We start from the raw sequence: 19,886 nt of genomic DNA on the forward strand, positions 1-19,886 counted from the left end.
GAAGTTTGCGGACGACACTACAGTGGTGGGTCTTATCACCAACGGTGATGAGACGGCTTACAGGGAGAAGGTCAGCGCCCTGACCCATTGGTGTCAAGACAACCATCTCACCCTCAACGTCGCAAAGACAAAGGAGTTGATAGTGGACTTTCGGAGGTGCAGAGAAGTACACACCCCCATCACCATCAACGGCGCTGCTGTGGAGAGAGTGAGCAGCTTCCGGTTCCTTGGAGTACATCTGGCTGAGGATCTTACGTGGTCAGTACACACAAACAAAACAGTGAAGAAGGCGCAGCAGCGCCTCTTCTTTCTCAGGAGACTGAAAAGATTCGGCATGAGCCCCCGCATCCTCAGGACCTTCTATCACTGTGCCATTGAGAGCATCCTCACTGGATGCATCACCACCTGGTATGGCAACAGCACCGCCTACAACGGCAAAGCTCTCCAGCGAGTAGTGCGGTGCTCTGAACGGATAATTGGAGGTGAGCTTCCCTCCCTCCAAGACATCTACAGGAAGCGCTCCCTGAGGAAAGCGGGGAGGATCATCAAGGACTCCAGTCACCCCAGCCATAAACTGTTCAGACTGCTTCCATCAGGAAGGAGGTTCTGCAGCATCCGGTCCCGTACCAGCAGACTGAGAGACAGCTTTTTCCATCAGGCCATCAGACTGCTGAACACGTCATAGACACCTCAGCTTCACTACTGGAACTTCAACATTATGCACTCCACACTGTATATAAATGCCACTTGTTTTGCACATATTCAACTCTGTATATTTAATATATTTTATTATTATTATTATTATTATTATTATTATTATTATTTATTTATTTATTTTTACTATTTAATTTGTAAAAATGTGTATACACACACACACACACACACACACACACACACGTAGGAAAATATTTAGTATACACATCCAGAAATGCATACACTATTATATATTGTACATATATTTATTAGTTTCAGGTTGGCCATTCTTGTATTTTGCTCGTTTGTGTTGTTGTGTTTGCACATCTCTGTTGCTTGTGGGGCTCGCACACAAGAATTTCACTCGCATGTGCTGTGCCAGTGTGCCTGCACATGTGATGTGACAATAAAAGTGATTTGATTTGATTTGATTTGACTACAGCCCAGCCCATGCAGCAGAATGACTAACCTCGTATTGTGGATGGATTATCTCAGTTGTTCTCCTGGCTGAAGTTTGGTCCTTTTACAGCATCCTGCCATGCGATTACATTTGTTCCTGACCACCGAGAACACTCATGTTAACTTTTATCGAGTGGAAAAAAAGTTAGCTTGTTTATATTATGCTAACATAGCTGTGTCGCTAGCGGTCACGTAGCACATCATTATATACCAGCTAGCCCAACTTCAGTAACCCTACAAACGTCACTGCTGTTTAGTTTTCTGTCTTCATTTATGCTGGAAGAGATAGCAGAGCTGTACGTTTTAATTTGTTTCCAAAACCCCGCAGTCAGGACATGCTATATTGTATTTAGATAGAAGCTAGCGAGCTAACTCCCTGCTAACTTCTAACTCCGTTAAATGTCATAAATTCCGTTTTCATGGATGCCTGGATGTTAAACTCAATTGTTACACCTGGTAGAGCAGAACGCTGATCATTTTATTAAAGATGAAAGACTTTAGACAGTTTTTCAACTCTCAGTAATGCCATACCCAGATAGCAAGGAAACATTGAAACACTGTTGAGTCAATATCAGGCTGTGTCATTGAATCAACGTTGAAGTGTGACGTTGACCTAACGTCACTCTTGCACCCTTTTTTAACGTTGAAACAACGTCAGGTTTTGATGTTGAATCAATGTTGAAACCTGACATTGATTCAACGTTGTATTTTCTAATACTGTTGACATTGAAACAATGTCAGATTCTGATATTGAAACACTGTTGAGCTATGGTGTTGATTTTCCACCTCTTTCGCACAGTTGCTTTTTATTAAAACAACAGTTAAATCATGACTGGAAATCTACCTTTCTTTATAGGTATTTTAACCAATACTAAACTACTGCATGTTTCCATCAATACTTAAACCACCTAAACACATAATTGTACTTATTCTTTAAATTGGACACCCTTTATAAAAAAAAACCCCAAATGTCTCACAATGTATCATGTCAATATTAATATCCTAAAATAAGAAAGCATTGCATGTGATGTAACAGAGAAGAAAAAAAAAGGTCAATAGTCATGTTTCGTTTGCTAAATACTTTATTAAAAGACAGTTTCCTATTTACATTTATATGTTTCACAGAAGTTTGTAATTTTTTACTCTGGGATGGGGATGCATGATGTGCGTCCTGCACCACCCAAACGATCTGGGGCGTATCGGAGCCATTTCTGCACTGCTTGCGCAAAGACAAACTCGGACATAGAGTTTGCCCCTAACTGCTGCGTCAGGCCATCTAGGACAAAAATACACACACACACACACACAAACAAAAAAAGTGAATTAGAGCACGTGAATAAGCTCTTGTTAACTGTCTTCAGTGGGGAGAAAGTATGTAAACTCCTAGGCTGATAAACATGAAAGTCACCAGGCGTAAATCTGCAAACTGCCGCATTTGATTCCCAAAGAGCTATGAGCGGAAAAAGTGATAAGTCTTAGCATGGTGTGCCATGTATCCTTTAAAACAAAATAAACATGGGGTCCTCGGGCTGTACAAACTACAACCTGAGGACTAAACAAGCCAAAGACCAAAGACTCCATCTCCAGATTAACCGGACATGAAAGTCTTGTTATTAAGAAAGACAAAGTAATATAGCAAAAAAACAGTAAAACTTACCAAATATGCATTTGCAGAGCGCTGTATCTTTAAATGCCATTTTTTGCTTTGTCTGGTCCTTGGTTTTTTTCCCTGCCCAGTTTAGTACCGAGGCCAGCTCGTTTGTAATGGCATAAGCCATTACACGGCGGACTCGCACCTCCAGTGTGGTCCTTCCAATCAAGGCAAAGCGTCTCACCTATAGACACATTTTAAGAGATGGAATTAGCATGTCTCATGTCTTAAATGTGTATGCAAGTGCTTGTGTGTTTAATCAACAAGCCGTTGTTATGTATTTAAATCACATCTGACAGCTATTACACTTTATAGTTACAAAGTGTATATAACCTTTATATACTTACCATTGCCTTATTTGCCTCTTGTGATTGAAGAGCTGGCTCTGCATTGTTTAGCTCCTCAATGTTGTGCAAGGGCAAATCCAGAGGCAGTACCCCAGCATCTACCGATTCATTGCAGCCGGTATTGCGGATGGCTCTGACCTCCTCACGGAGTTCGTTAACAGCTCTCGTCAGGTCTGACAGAAAAAGATAATTTTTTTTAAGTATTTAAGAATACAGACAACTTGTCAAAAGTTTCCTTGTGTCACACACAGATATGTACAAAGACACTAGACAGTATTTTATTACCTGGTATTTTCACTCGAGGGGCCTGGGGAAACCATTTCTTTGTGGGCTGCTCATCCTCTGAGTCACTATATGTGTACAGGGGATTTGGTCTAAAGAAAAAAAGTTGAAAACGGTCATAAGTAATTACAAATGTGCTTTTGGAATATTTTTTCCTAAAGTTACAGTTTAATTTATAACAACACACACAGGAAACGGAGATGTGCAAGAAGGTACAGTATACAAGGAATTTTTGAAGTGCACAAGTGTACACGGCTTTGCATTTATAAAAAGTTTACAAGCTTCCACTTTTTGGACTATATTATGTGGTGATATTGCAGTATGCAAGCACCACAGATATGTACAAAAGACAAGATCATAAATTCTTAGCAATCAAAGATATGTTTGTGAAATAAAAAAAGTTTTACTTGTGCTTTCTTTTATGACTGGTCTGAGTTTCAGCTTCGGACTGAAAGTCAGACGTATCACAGTGTTCACTTAGATATTTCTGAAGACTGCGTTCTGCTTTGTGAAATGTGTCTGGAAGTACAAACACAATGTATGGCCAGACATAAATTAGGACATGAAAAACTTGTTATTGTTACATTTATACAACACCAATCCAGATGATACCCACCATGGCTTATTAGAAGTCGGACTGGTGCATAGGTGAGCCATGTTGAACCAGGATGAACTCTCCTCTTTACTGCATCGTGGATCCTGAATGTGTCTCACAGAGGATATGGAGGCCATGACAATTTCTCCCCATTTATCCACGAACTAGGGACTATTTCTGTACCACCAGTGCTGAACAATGCACCAGTCTTTCATTTTTATCTTTTTTTTAATTTGGAGTCCTTTTTTGCCCTGTCTAGGATAAACAGGAAACAGATAATTACAATATATTTCATAGTCACTACAAAACTTGATCTATTGATTAAACTAAATAATAAATAATAGCTTAAAATGTATATAGGCAACAATTACAAGCAAACCCGTATATGTAAGCATTTAAACACTGAAGATAATAACATTAACAGTATTTTGTCTAAGTCTGCCATTGTAGGAATTCATGGCACCGAGACAAAAACTTGGCGCACAGTGTGGCGTCAAAATAGGCGCACACCTTTGACGCTGCGTTTTCTCCGTCTTCCTCGTCCACACGTAAATGCTAAACGCAGTTTACGTGTGGACAAAAGGTGCAAACGCAAGTTAGGTGAGCGTGCAGCGTAAAGTTTGAATTGAGTGCGAATCGAAGCGGGTGCTCTCCAATCATTAAAAGTAACAAAGTCATTGAACACATTTATACAGTTACCTTTACGTTTATCAATCATATATCACAGATTTAAAATTTTTTGTAGTACTATGCTAAAAAGCAACTACAGAGCGAAAGTCTGGGTCAAGCGCCGAGGCGACGGCAAGAACAAAGGAACCCTCGAAGCGTTAAAGCTAGCTTTGTAAGGAAATATAACGGAAAAGTATGAAACGAAAATGTTTTCTTTGTTGATAGACTTTGTTTGCAGTGCAATTTATTTGTTGCCGGATTGTAAGAAGAAAGTAGACACAATTTCGGGCTCCCACATTTTATCCGAAACTTTACATTAACAAGTTTGTTTTGTTTTTTTTTACTGTTATTCAAATGCAACCGTGGAAATAACGAATAGAACAAAAGTCATTCATTCTTACCTTATACTAATCGTGGTGCAGGCCAGTGCAGTGCATGAACTTATACCTTCTCCGGTCAATTCCGCTGAGAGTAAATCTAATGTCCCGCTCTACTGTACAAGACAATGGTTACCTGGAGGGATGTACCAATGTGATAGGGGTGCTGCGGAATAGTCCAAGTGGTAGCAGCTTTAATTTCCCGCTCAACCATAAATCGATGGTTTTTCAACGTGATTGTTGTCACCTTGTCAACTATACATAGATCAACAATCAACGATGACAGAACAACAGTGAATCAATGTTATTTCAATGTCAGTGTCAGGTTTCATCAGTATTTCAATGTTGTTTCAACATTGGTTTTGTGTTGACATTTCAATCCTGACGATTCTGATGGTTCAGATGGAAAATCAACATCTGTTCAATGTCTCCTTGCTATCTGGGTAGTGATCGTTTGATATATGGACCTGCAGCGGAGTTTAGACCCAGACACGGCTAGTGACGTCAGACTGAACAACCGGATTCAAATTAGCCACACCGTGGGATGTAAGGAGCTCTCTGATTGGTTGGTCAGACACAGCCTGGATTTTTCTAGCTCATAGCTTCGCCCTCCTAAGAAGCGTGTGCTTGTACAAAGGCTGTTCAGCCTCGGGATTTACACTCGGCTCGACGTGGATATGTGAAGAATGAAGGGACCCTGCAGCGAAACGGAGAGCCCAACCTCTGACTGAGTGCCTGTTTATGCAGTCTGACCACCTGTGAAGGTAACGTGCTAACATGGCTAATGCTAGCATCACCGCACGTAGCCCCGTTATTTTAAGCTCATTTTAGCTTATGAAAATTTTACGTCGCAGCTGTAAGAGCTAGCTATGTGTTTTGTAAGCTGCTGTGCTCTTCACAAACAAAGCTGGAAGCAGCTCAGACTGTTAGTACCAGCACTGAGCCCTGTTACATTTATACAGTGTTAGAGCAACGGCTGCAGCCTACAGCCTTTAAACTAGCGATTAAAATTCTGACAGTAAACTCGTCAGTCCAGACGTTACCACATTACTTTGTGATACTTAAGAGTTAAAACAACTGAGACAGGGTGATTAAAATAACAGCTGTCAGTTCTCACATTTAATATATCAAGACTGGAGATCACACTACTGATTTCAGTTCATTTAATATGTGAGTGCACAGATTCATTCTCAACTGGACATAAATGATGATCAAAGGTTGTATATATGATGAATTCATCAAATCCCAGCCTCTAACACAGTGCGCTGAATCTTAGCTTTGAATGTCCAGTATATTCTAATTAGCGCAATGTAAACATTCACTGAACCTACAGTATCTACACCTGTGTGGCAAATGTGTGGTAAAGATACAGATAATGAAATTTAATTATTAATACAATATAAATTATGAAAAACAAAAGCTGAAATTGATTCAGTTTAGTACTTTTCTCTGTATGCTCTGTGATTATAAAGGCCTTAAATTCTGTGATATATATTGTAAATGATTTTCACAGAGGTCTTAAAGTAGTTTAATCACTGCTGATAGTCTGGTTGTTTATATTTTCACGTTTTTGTGTCTGTAGGGCTGTTTGATGACGGTTTGGACTCCTCTGGGAGATGGGAGCACCTGGACTTCATGCAGGAGAGACTGCCTCAGTGATGATGGACTCTGCAGCCTCTGAATGATTATGAATTATTTTTAAGAAGAGTAAAGTTATTCACATAAAGTTTTTATTCTTCTGTATTTATTCTTTTGTATCATGTGCCATAGTCATACTGAACTATACAGACCTGGTGAATTGGAGAAAAAAAAAATCATATATGAATAAATCATTCAGCTTCAGCAGTATTTCTATTCATCTTATGAATTCCAATCTAATGTCAATTCACTGTTTGAGTTCAGTTTTGGTCTTAAACTCCAGAGAATACCACCTGGTTCTAGCGTTAGCCATGTTAGCACGTTACCTTCACAGGTGGTCAGACTGCATAAACAGGCACTCAGTCAGAGGTTGGGCTCTCCGTTTCGCTGCAGGGTCCCTTCATTCTTCACATATCCACGTCGAGCCGAGTGTAAATCCCGAGGCTGAACAGCCTTTGTACAAGCACACGCTTCTTAGGAGGGCGAAGCTATGAGCTAGAAAAATCCAGGCTGTGTCTGACCAACCAATCAGAGAGCTCCTTACATCCCACGGTGTCGCTAATTTGAATAGTAGCAGGATTTTTAAAATGAAGTTGTTAATCCAACTGCTAATCCTACTGCTAATGCACATGTTAATCCCTGAGCGAACAGGAAAGGGAAATGGATTTTGAAATGCAGTTTATTAAAGTGCAATTCGAAAAAGGTTTTTGAAATGCAGTTTATTAAGGTGCAATTTGAAAAAGATTTTTGAAATGAAGTTTATTAACCCTTTAAAGCCGGTCCATTTTGCGTAACTATTTTTAAATCCCGGTAGCACTTCAACCACGTAAGCTAGAGTCTTATGCCATCAGCTTGTCCTAGGTCCCAGTTCCCTTCCACATATAGCTTTGCAAAAATTGCATAAAAAGCACTTGCAGCAGCAAAAACATAATATTCCAGAAACACGCTTTGCCGATCTGATCAGCCGTTTGTAACACTTCCTACGTCCATTAGCGAGAACTATCGCATGTCCGCCATGACCTGCCCGAAACCGGAAGTGATGTCATTTTGCGGAAATGTATTTTTTTACCATTAGGGCCTTACGAGCCTATACTGGTGTTTTTAAAAGTTATTTTTGACTTTATGACTTTGTGTCATTTCTGGGATGCTTAGGACTCATATTGCACTGCTGGAAATAGTTTATTTTGATGCATATGCTGTTTTTTTGCAAATTTGCATTATAATATTTATTTTCGTTTTTCCTGCAGTATGTGAAAATTGGTGTATTTCAAAAATAAAACTATGAAGACACTCAAAATAAATTTCTTGTGGTGGGAAACTAGTTTGTGCAACTTTTTTGTATTTATAGTTTTGAAGGATAAGCCTCTTAAATTTCTCTAACTAGAAATATATGTTAAAAAAACAAAAACGATTTTAAATTTTTTTGTAGTTCATTGCACAATTTATGTAATTACTATGCACTTAATGCATACATATTATTAAGATTTGGGCTATAATGGTTGTATTGTTGTATATCAACTTGAAATGCTCCCAAAAATGGCACTACAGCATGTAAAAATATAATATAAGCTCTGGCGGACTTGGTTCTATGGTAGGTCTTAAAGGGTTGAAGTGCAATTCGAAAATGTTTTTTGAAATGAAGACTTAAAAAGCATTTTAAAAATCAGTTTATTAAATTGGAATTCAAAAATGAATTTACAAATGCACATTTTATTCTACAATTCATTATTCATTTATTTATTTGTGGTCCTCCATAGATGTGTACTGCTGCGTTTCACTGAGTGTCCATCTGGCAACAGCACAAGCATGTTTTATATTTGTTCACATTTTATAAAGTTTACTCAGTTGACTAAGAAACAATTTTTCTGTTTTCTTCTCAGTGCTGTTAATCATAAATATTATGTAATATTATACAACAGACTAATACTGAATAAATCTTTAAAACTACAAGATTCTAAGGCAAGTTCTGAAGACTGCACTGCACTGCAGTAATCCGGTGACAGTGTCAGTATTGCCACTGCTACACAGCAAACAATGACTGTTGATAATTATTTCAGTAAACATTTTCCAATTGTAAATGAGTAAGGTTTAAAACAACACTTATGTTACGGCCATGGTGTAACTCTGTTTAACGCAGGAACCTGCACTGTCTAAAATATCTAATCACACTGGGACGCTGTCTTCCTTTGGGCTCCGCCTCTAAACAGACAAACGTCAGTTGCGATGAGCCAGCAGTACTGGCAACCTGCCAGAGTGTCATGACTTTATTGTGCAAGTGGCTGCTGCTGCTCATTTACAAACAAATCACAGTATCATCTGCAACACAATGAAAATGTATGCGTTTTTGTGTGCATTTTTTAATAATATTGCTTAAGAGGAACATGTATAATGTAAAAAGTATTAGTCCAAACAGAACCCTGTGGAAATACATTGCTAATTTTGTGTGTGACAGATACTATTCAAACCATCGCAGCACAACTCCAGTAATGCCATTGGTGCGTTCTGATCTCTGTAGTAAAATACTGTGGTCAACGTTATTGAAATGCACTAAAGTCTAACAGCACAACCAGAGAAATGAATCCACTGAAGATTGTTTGTAACCTTCATTCGTGTTGTTTCTGTGCAAAGATCCACTCTAAATCCTGACTGAAGCTCATGAAATGAGCAATTTCTTTGGAAATATGTTTGACAAGAAATGTTTCAAAAATTTTTGAATATTATAACAGATGATTTTGAGGCTAAATTATTAATATTTTAGATTTAAGCATTAATTAATGTTGAAAAGTCTTTGAATAGTCTTATAGGAATGGGGTCTAAAAGATATGTTGGTGGTTTATCGGAAGAAATGTAAAAGTTGACTCAAAAAGGAAGGAAGAGTAAGTAAATAGTAGCACTTGTAAAAGTTTAACTTGAAATAAGCCAGGAGGGAAGCTGTCGGTAGTTTCCTTTTTCTTTTTTTTCTAATGGTTAAAATTTTATCTGTGTAAAAATTAGCAAATTCATTGCTCAGTCTGATTCTTTGTCACCCTGGTCACAGTGCCAAAAAAGAACCTGGAGTTGTTCCTGTTTTCAGTGACGAATAGTAATATATCCGAGCTCTATGGAAGGCTTTTTTTATATAGTAACCACCTGCCTGAAAGCTGAAGTCTCTGTCAACCATTCTACTTTTAAAAACTCCGACTAGGAACTACAAGTACGCCAGCAGTCTGATCTTGGGGCGATATAGGAGTTAGTAACTCACACAAAAGTTACACTGTTTAGGATAACAACATGAAATTGGCATTAACAACTCTCCACCACACTCCCTAAGCCTTTCACACTGTTTTCAAAACAAGTTGAGAACACATATTGTTAATCTAATATTAATATATAAGACTAATTAAGAAGAAGTGTTTACAGAAAGTGTTAAATTGTTTTCAACAAAAATATATTTGGTTGATTGCTGAAAGTGTTTAATTACTGGCATTCAAGACATTCAGAGGCTGCAATGTGTACAGACGTTTTTAAAAATGTACCAAAAGTACTGCATATTAACTGTCATGAACTGATGGATATACGAGAACTGGACCCAAGAGCAGAGTCAATACACATGTTGAACAATTTACAAGGTTTATTTACATAATTTGTCAAAAAAATAAAGTACAGAATTTTCCATCATGGGACAAGAAAGTGATACAAAATCTAGAAACTGAAACAAGAACATGGCTAGAAACCAAACACGTAAACAGGGGACCTAGAGCCGAGAATGGTCGAGGGTGGAGAAATATTTGACAGGGGGAGCACATGGAGAGAGAAGGAATGGGGAGCTCTGTAACAGAGGAGAGAGAGGTTACTGGGCAGAAAGGCAAGAGAATGACCAGAGGTGAGTGTGTACTGCCATGGGGTGTGCTTACTTGCAGCTTGGATATGGTGAGTCCACACCATCTCTGGAGGTGGAGGACACCCCAGTGGGGGAGGAGGCAGCAGGAGAATCTGGTAGAAAGTGAGAACATAAAGCAGCTTTAGATATGGGATGAAGGAACAGAACAAGGAAGCCAAGTTACCACCAGGGGCAGCCACCAGGGGTAGCAGAACGAACTGGTGGTGAGAAGCAAGCTTGTTATCAAGTGATACCCACCCCACTCTCAGGACTACTTTTTAGTTAGCAGATGTATTATGATGGATATCACAGACATTTAGATTCATCCTATCACTAGTAGGGATCATGAACTAGTATCTATCTCCCTGACACAGAAAAGAGTTACACCATGAATTACAAACTGGAGAGTGGATAAATCATTAGTTAAAGAACAAGACTGCATTAATTATTTCAAAAGCCGTAGGGCAATATAATTAGAAGATAATAAACTTCTAGGAATATCAACATGTGTTCCTTGGAAATCAAAAAAAGGGAGCAAAGATGGGCAAAATACCTTACTGTTAGCAAAGAAAATAAAAAAAAAAACCACACGTGAGAACAAAAAAATTAACTTCATTAGAAACTGCCCATACTGCCTCGTGACAAGAACATAAGCTGGAATGAAATGAAACAGCCGATAAAAAGTCATTGTGTGGAAATCTTTGAACTGGCAATAAAGCCAGAAAATATCTTGCTAACCAGTTAAAGCCAAGATATGACTGGAAAAATTACTCATGATATACTGTATAAAATAAATAAATAAATAAATCTTCTAAAAAAATTTGAAGCTTTATACTCATCACAGATATACCAATTGTGGAATCTAATAAAGAATTTCTTAACAGTATAAATCTACCTAAACTAAATTATGAACAGATTGTGGCTTTGAATTCACTTCTTTCAATATCTGAATTCCACTAAGTCCTACAGTATCTTCCAAATCAGAATGTCCATGTTGTTTTCCAGTAAGAATTTTGGCCTATCACCCACTTTCTATCACACATCTCCACACACATCTCCAAAAGTAAATTTCTACCAACATTAGCCTGTTTCTTAAATCAGGCAAATACGCTACCGCTCCTTTTGACTCATAAAAGTAGACCTTAAAACAATTTGCAAAGTCCTTGCCAGAAGACTAAAAGACCTTGCCAGAAAACAGTCACTCCATTTATAATACATTTTGGCCATACAGGTTTCATCAAAGGCTGAGAGTCACCCAATAATACATGCAGATAGACAGATATGTGTAATAGACTAGTGTTTCATTAAGAAATTCAAAACCATAGTTGTCTCTTTAGATACAGAGAAAACATTTGACCAAGTTAATTGAAAATTTCTATTAGCTGATTAAAACACTAAACAAGTCTTTAAATGCACATGTTAGGACAAACAATATTACTTCCCATAGCTTCCTTCAGGCTCGCTTTTTGTCATTTTCGCTGAGGCCCTAGTAGCAGCAATCTGACAAAATATAAATATTAAAGGGATTTAAACTAAAAGAATACAGGTAATACCCCTAAATGCTGATCATGTATTAATTTACCTACCTCTCTTCTGAGGATGATCACACTTATAGATAAGTTCTCATCTTATTAGAATATCAATCCATACCATCAAATGTAGTAAATCAACACTTTTGCCGAAACTTCATTTAATTCCAAGAATTTATATCAAAATATGCACTGTTGCAAAAAACATCTTCAAAAAACGGTAATATTCCAGCAGCTGGGGCGCTAAAATACTACCGTAAAATAAGAGAAATAACTTCCTCATAAAAATACGGTTATTTCCAGTAATGACAATACAGTTTGTTGCGCTAATTTTACATGGGATCTTGCCTTTTCAAGTGATTTTAAACATTAAATTAGGAACATGTTAATGTGATTAAACAATGAAATTATCTATAAATAGGGGAAAAAAATCTTAAAAAAGCAGTAATATTCCGGGGGCTGGGGCGCCAAAATACTACCGTGAAATAACAGAAAATAACTTTCTCATGAAAATACAGTTATTTTCAGTAATGAAAATAGAGTTTGCTGCGCTAATTTTACATGGGATTCTTCCTTTTCCAAGTGCTTTCAGACATTAAATTAGGAACATTTTAACGTGATCAAACAATGAAATTACCTATAAACAAGGTCAATTAATGTGGCAATATGAATCATAATAGGTAAATGTATAGAAATATACAGTCAACAGTTGGTTTAAACAATAATGGATTGCATGCCCTGGGACAGACTGACAGAGGGAAGGCTGCCATATCGCACCATCAGCCCCTCTGGCCATCACCAGTAGGCGGTAGGTGAAGAGTCTTGACCACCGACACAATACCGAGAGTGTCCAAGCCTGGGCTCCAACCGGCAACCTTCTGATCACAAGGCGAACTGCCAACTCTTGAGCCACAATCGCCCTAAATAGCGATGATAATAATACTTATGTGATGTAACACAAGCTTATAGGAATCATGTTATATACTTTTCCATAGCATTACATTTGAATTCAACAGTTCGATCTTTCAAATAACGGACAGATATTTGTGAAATCATCAATCAATCATTCAATCAATCAAAGCTTTATTCGCCACATGCAGGTTGCCCTGAAGTGAAATAGTACCCCCCGACCTTACAGACACAACTCAGACATTACATGGGGATACAAGTCGGAGATCGGTAGCGTTACAGAAAAACACTGAAATATACACCACAATGGGAAAGTACAAGAGGAAAAAGGAGACCTCTACTCATGCTGTGCTTCCATGGTAGGACAGCATGAGAACAGGAAACAAAAAAAAACCTCCTCTGCACAAAAAGCACATAAATGTCCACAGCACAACTTTGTGAAAGACATGACAAGCCACAGGATTGGGTGGGGGTTGAGGAGTAATACGAAGCGAACACAGCAGCCGCCCTGCACAGCGCTACCATTCCAGCGCAGCACACAGACCCGCCACAAACAAGCATTGAAGGCGTTTGGAAAGGGAGGGGGATGAGTGTGTGCTTATCAGTGTAAATGTATGTGTGTGCGTTACCAGAGTTCAGCTGAGACAGTGTCCTCCGCCCTATCAGGCTAAGTAAACAGTCTGCCAGCCAACCCAGGTGGCCTTGCATGGAATGGGAAGAATAGTCAACACACAGTCGTTATCTGGGAGTTTTTGTTTGACTCCAGCCTTGGGCCCGCAGCTGGCGCCTAGGTATCCGCATGTTGATGTTGTTGATTTTTCTTTTATGCAAGCAGCTCAGGAGAATTTCAAAGCTGTACTTTAACACTCCGACACTGGTCTCTCAATCTCCCGTTGGAGAACCGCGAGCCTCCCCATGATGGTATCAAACTTCCGTTCTGTGGTGTTGTCATTCTTTTGATTCTGAGACCCCACAACTGCAGTGAGCCATTCTGCGATGTGATCCAACTTTCGCTCAAGGGTCTCATTTTGAGCAGGCCTCTCCTTGATGTATCCCAATATACGCTCAATGGTGTTATTTTGAGTCTTCACGGCAGCTGTAAGTGTCTTCAAGGTGTTAACAATGCTGCTTTCGTTGTGAGAAGTCGCGCCTCGTCCCATCGTTTCAATTCCAGCGGGCCTTGGGGGGGGTTTGAACAGCCGGTTCCGCTCTCTTAATTCTCCGATAAGCCAGGGCCGAGCCAGCTCCGATCAGCAAGAACCCTGTTATCATGGTTCCGAATAGGTAGATATCTTCAGCGTCCTCGATCGACAGTCCCGCCAGGCACATGATCCTCCATTTCTGCCACTCGTCCATCGTGTATCCGGCAGGGAAAGTCCCTCCAGGGCACTCGGGCTCTCCCGAGCCCAGATTTCTCGTTGAGAAAAGGGTGTCAATAGCATTCAGAGACCAGTTGATCAAATCCATAATTCTCTTTTAGGTTTTAGAGAACGACAGTGAGAGACTGTTCCAGGGAAAGTAATACACACGAGACAGGACAAGGACACAAGAGGCTAAGCAGGGAAGATAAGGGAAAGGAGGAGAGGAGAAAAGTGCGACCGCCTTCACCGAGAGCCAAACGAGATGGCTCTCGGTGATACATTTGTGAATGTATTTTAACAATCTAAATATGCATATGTACAGACAGATACATTTAATAATCATGACAATTATGTTTTATTACATTACAGTAATTTAACATTAATTTACATTTGAAATGTGAAATCACAGTCTTTTTACGTAACTTTAATGATATTCTAGAAGAACAGAACAAAACTGTAAAATGCACAGTAAAATACTTTTATATTAGAATTTTTTCCTACAGTGCTGGCATACCCACGACCTTGTGGTTGTTAGTTCACATTCTTTGGCCAATGCTTAGCGTCATGTTATTATGTGTCCAAACATCCAATGGCATGTAAATGGTAAATGGCCTGCATTTGTATAGCGCTTTTCTAGTCCCTAAGGACCCCAAAGCGCTTCACACTTCACACCCATTCACACACACATTCACACACTGGCGATGGCAAGCTACATTGTAGCCACAGCTGCCCTGGGGCGCACTGTCAGAGGCGAGGCTGCCGGACATTGGCGCCACCGGGCCCTCTGACCACCACCAGTAGGCAAACATTGGGTTAGTATCTTGCCCAAGGATATTTGGCATGCAGCCAGGAAGCAGCCTGGGATCAAACCACCGACCTTCTGATTAGTGGCTGACCTGCTCTGCCACCTGAGCTACAGCCACCCCATGTCACATTGTTTTCATGGCCACACCCTCACCCCAGGTGCAGAGGCCTATTTCTGTAAGATACTTTGACATTACTAGTGTGGAATGACCAACAGTGATTTCTTGACTATCAGCAACTGATGTCCACCATATAGAAAAACTTGTATTCCAATCAACTGAATTTTGAAATGCCTACTTGGGTAACATAATTTTAAATCGCTGTTCCCCTAAATTGTTTTAAAATATTTATAAGTCATTGTTAAACTTTAATGAATTCCCATCCAACTACAAAATGGGAGCGAGATCTTGTTATCAACCCATATCAAGTCTTCTGACACCATCCTTCCATCCATCTTCATCCGCTTTATCCGAGGCCGGGTCACGGGGGCAGCAGCCTAAGCAAATATGCTTATAGACCCTCTAAATCACAAAAAGCCCCATCTAACAACTTATGGAGCACCAAAGTCTCCATGGATATACAATTCAGGAGAAAGAATGTTCCAAATAGGCCTTACACACTCAAACATATGCACCTACCTACTGCACAGGCAATTCGACTGATAACTATATGTATGATATATCGTCTTGTACGCCTGTTCAGATGCGAAGACTTTGTTTAGTAGTTGTATTTCAGCCACATCCAAACCATGAATTTTAGATTAGATTTGGGAAGTTGTGGAAAGCCGGGGTCTCCTTAGTCTTTCCCTTTCTACTTCTGGTTCAATTCAATTTTATTTATACAGAGCCAAATCACAATAATGGTCACCTCAAGGTGCTTTATATTGTAAGGTAGACCATACAATATACACAGAAAAACCCAACAATCATATGACCCTCTATGACCAAGCACTTTGGTACGGAGCCCCGCAAGGGACATGGGAGAAAAAAAAATTAAGATGAACTTTTGCGAGACCTCGCAAATAATTTGGCCGCATCCTCTGGAGACCGCCAGCTCGAAGCCGACCGGGAGGTCGAGGCACGATGTGCTGGGAGTGTGGTGTTAGTCCCGGCTGTAGTCCCGTTAGCTTCGGAATGGTGGGTAACAGACGTCTCCGAAAATGTCGGAGCACTTTTGCAAATATGTGATGTCTTGATAAACCGAGCAGATATTTGAAGTTTACACAGCTACATGCACGCCTAAAAAATATCTTAAAAGTTTATTTTGTGACCCAGAAAGACTAATATTAAAACAAAATAGCTGCCGCCATTGTTAGAAATGAATTGCTGGGCTGCGCTATGAATTCTGGGATAGGTTGGGGAAGGATACACTGACTCGGCCTTCAAATGTGGCCTGCGAAGGATGCAGTCTATTTTGCGAGATCTTGCAAAACTTTTACGAGATCTCGCAAAAGTTCATCTTAATTTTTTTTTCCTCCCATGTCCCTTGCGGGGCTCCATACTTTGCCGACAGTGGGAAGGAAAAATTCCCTTTTAACAGGAAGAAACCTCCAGCAGAACCGGGCTCAAGGAGGGACCGATTGGGTGAGAGAAGGAAGACAGAATGACAGACATGCTGTGGAAGACAGCCAGAGATTAATAACCAGCATGATTCCATGCAGAGAGGTCTATTAACACATAGTGAGTAAGAAAGGTGACTGAAGAAGAAATACTCAATGCATCATGGGAATCCCCCAGCAGCCTTCACCTATTGCAGCTTAACTAAGGGAGGATTCAGGGTCACCTGATCCAGCCCTAACTATATGATTGAGCAAAAAGCAAAGTTTTAAGCCTAATCTTAAAAGTAGAGATAGTATCTGTCCCTCATTATGGGGTGGCTATAATGAGGTGATCAAAGAGGATTGAACCACCAACTTTCTGATAAGTAGGTGACCTGTTCTACCACATGAGCTACCGCCACCCCTCATTAGCTCAGGTGGTAGAACACCTCACCTACTTGTCAGAATGTTGTGATTCAATTCCCTGCTCCAGTCTGCATGCCAAACATCACTGGGCTAGATGCTAGGCCAAAGGTGCACTCAGGTGCACTGGAGTATTAATGTGTGTGAATATTACATTGAAAGCACTTACAATGAAATAGTAAGTAAAAAAGCGCTTGTGTGAAGGAGGCAAGTAAAGTGCCTCAAGTGCTCAGAGAGAGAAGAAAAGCGCTTTATAAGAGCCATTCCATTTTCCACTATGAAGTACATTTACAACGTAGACACTTATACTCACACAATTAGCACAAAATACAGCATTCTCTTTTTCAACTTGTGCTCTGTCCTTATTATTCCTTCCTCCTTATTCTTAGCTTTTCTTTTTTTTTTGCGCCTCCTTTTCTGTTTTTCCTTCTGCCTGCGAGCTCTGGCATTGCTGTATTTGTAGTTTAGTGGTTTGAATCATGTTGTATCTATCTAATAGACTCCAATTTTTTCATGTACCGTAATTGTCGGGCTATAAGCCGCTACTTTTTGCACAAGCTTTGAACCCTGCGGCTTTTAGTCAGGTGCGGCTTTTCTATGGATTGTCCATGATTTTTGATAAGACAATTTGTTTTGTTTGTTCCGCTGTTGTACGGCACTACGTTGCCTGGCGGAAGGGCATGTGATCAGACACACAGTATCGGGGTTCAAGAGTGGTATGTTGGTCACATGTTCATCCGCCAGGCAACATAGTGCCGTAAAAGTAGCGCAAAAAACAAACTTCAAAGTAGCGCTACGCGTTCAGCGGGAGGCGTGGATGACGAGCGGCAATAAATAAAAAGCAAGTTATGCTCAACTCCACCGGTGGAATCTGACAGCGTGGAAAAGTGTGAAGACATCCATGATCACCAATGGATTTCGAAGGGCTGGACTGCTGCATGATGGAGAGGAGGACACCGCCTTCAGAGGGGGATGATCTGATATCCTCGTGTTGGTGTTGTTCCCAGACCATCATGAAAATGTTGTTCTAGGTTCAACATTGCAAGTGACCAATCACATTGTTGTGACGTTATTCTTTTGCGCGCCAAGCCATTCGTGCATTTATGAAATTCCATTGTTGCAAGGACAATATCAATTCTGCTTACTGTTTATTAAAGGGTTATGGTTAGGGTCAAGGTCCGTTGATCGGCGGACAGAGGCGGTTTCACGCAGCTTAGGTACAGTTTTTTGTTTTACGCCGGTTTTTCCCGAAGTCGCAAAAGTATGACGTCACAACATTCTGATTGGTCACTTGCAATGGTGATCCTGGAACAACATTTAGTATGATGATCTGGGAACAACACCAACACAAGGATATCAGATCAACCTTCAGAGGGTGTTCGACTCTGACACTGACAACGAGGATTTGTTTGGTTTTGAAAGTGACAACGAAGGAAAGAAGCTGAGAGTGGATGACGAAGCCACCCTGAGCCTGTTCGTTTCTGACACTGGAGAAGAGGACTTTGGTGGTTTTCGTGCGCAGGAAGAAGAGAAAGATGGTGGTGAATGACTGACTTTTCTTCTTGTTAAAGCCGTGTCACTGCACCTGAGCCTAAAAGGTAGTCCGAATCTATTTTTCTGGTGTGCTGTAGGTTATTGTTATATTCTACATTTGTTACTCATTTATGAAGCACAGTACATGTATACTTGTAATTACCGATACTTGTACATATACCTAAGAAGTTATGCAAATATGTACCCATAACTTGTTTTTCAAAATATTAATAAAAGGGGTGTGTCTCCAAACAGCCATCTCTTTCCTGACAATTCCCTTTGTGCATATTCTCTTACATATGATAAGTCAACATTGAAACACCTGCGGCTTTTAGTCAGGTGCGGCTAATGTATGTACATTTTCCCCTGATTTTAGCTTGTGCGGCTAATATTCAGGTGCGCTTTGTAGTCCGGGAAATACGGTAAATGGGGAGTCTTCTTCACACACACACACACAGGTTCAGTGATATGGACAATTATTTTTACATTACACATGCTTTCCTTTGGCAGTGTCATTCAAAGGCATAGAATACATTTTCATTGCTATTCAAAAGTTACCTAGTTCTGTCTATCCATGAAGCCAGATAACACACTCCAATAAGTTAAACTTCAGGATTGTTGTGAAAACATAAAGACCTGGATAACCTCTTCGCACTGCGCAAAGTAACGTAGAAGGGATGTCTTTTAGAAGTCATTTTTGGACATACAGTTTTGGGCCACTGAATGGGTTGTTTTGTAACACCAGGCGACGTCTTTTTGTCTAAGTCTACTGAACTTCTACTGTTGAGTTCGTAGAATCTCAGTGTATGGGCTATTTATAATCCAGATGTGGTCGTTGTTGACGTCTTTCCAAACTTGGACTCATTTTAGACATATTTTTTATAATTGTGGCGGAGGTGTGGGAGGGGTGGTGGAGCATGCTCGAGGGCCAGTGCCAGGGCGGCCGGCACACCAGCTGCAGCTCATCAAGCGATCACGCTCTTCCTTTTTACAGTGCCTCCAGTTCCAGGAGGAAGGAGTGTGATCTAGTGTGGTGTAGTGTGGTGTGGAGACAGCTAGGAAGCTGTCTGGAATAAACAACAACAACAATAAAAGTTATTCACAAGCACGCTGACTGCTTCTACATGTATAGGCCCTGTAGTCCCATGCTTCCAGAGGGCAGAGTGCACGTTCTGTACAGAAACAGTTATGCGTGAAGGAATACAGAGCGATCACGGACA

General features: G+C 40.1%; 1 protein-coding gene across 1 annotated transcript; it reads right to left on the bottom strand.

Annotated features, from left to right (window-relative positions):
- Positions 1-2,216: 2,216 nt before the first annotated feature.
- LOC113006959 (uncharacterized) lies at positions 2,217-4,164 on the bottom strand. The gene is made up of 6 exons (XM_080289391.1): positions 4,071-4,164; positions 3,840-3,951; positions 3,436-3,524; positions 3,151-3,323; positions 2,810-2,987; positions 2,217-2,428 (listed from the first exon to the last, which is right to left on the bottom strand). Exons 1-6 carry the CDS (start codon positions 4,162-4,164, stop codon positions 2,292-2,294), a joined length of 783 nt encoding a protein of 260 aa, XP_080145517.1. The 3' UTR covers positions 2,217-2,291.
- Between the last annotated feature and the right edge of the window lie 15,722 nt (positions 4,165-19,886).

The sequence above is a fragment of the Astatotilapia calliptera genome, chromosome 15, assembly GCF_964374335.1.
Source record: "Astatotilapia calliptera chromosome 15, fAstCal68.1, whole genome shotgun sequence".
Classification (NCBI taxonomy): Eukaryota; Metazoa; Chordata; class Actinopteri; order Cichliformes; family Cichlidae; genus Astatotilapia; species Astatotilapia calliptera.

Excerpts from the sequence above, each read along its gene's own strand:
- LOC113006959 (XM_080289391.1), bottom strand. The coding sequence starts at position 4,164 with ATGGCCTCCATATCCTCTGTGAGACACATTCAGGATCCACGATGCAGT. Across the intron at positions 3,525-3,839 it reads AGTCATAAAAGAAAGCACAA|ACCAAATCCCCTGTACACAT; the intron begins GTAAAACTTTTT and ends TTTTTTCTTTAG. Across the intron at positions 2,988-3,150 it reads AAGAGGCAAATAAGGCAATG|GTGAGACGCTTTGCCTTGAT; the intron begins GTAAGTATATAA and ends ATGTGTCTATAG.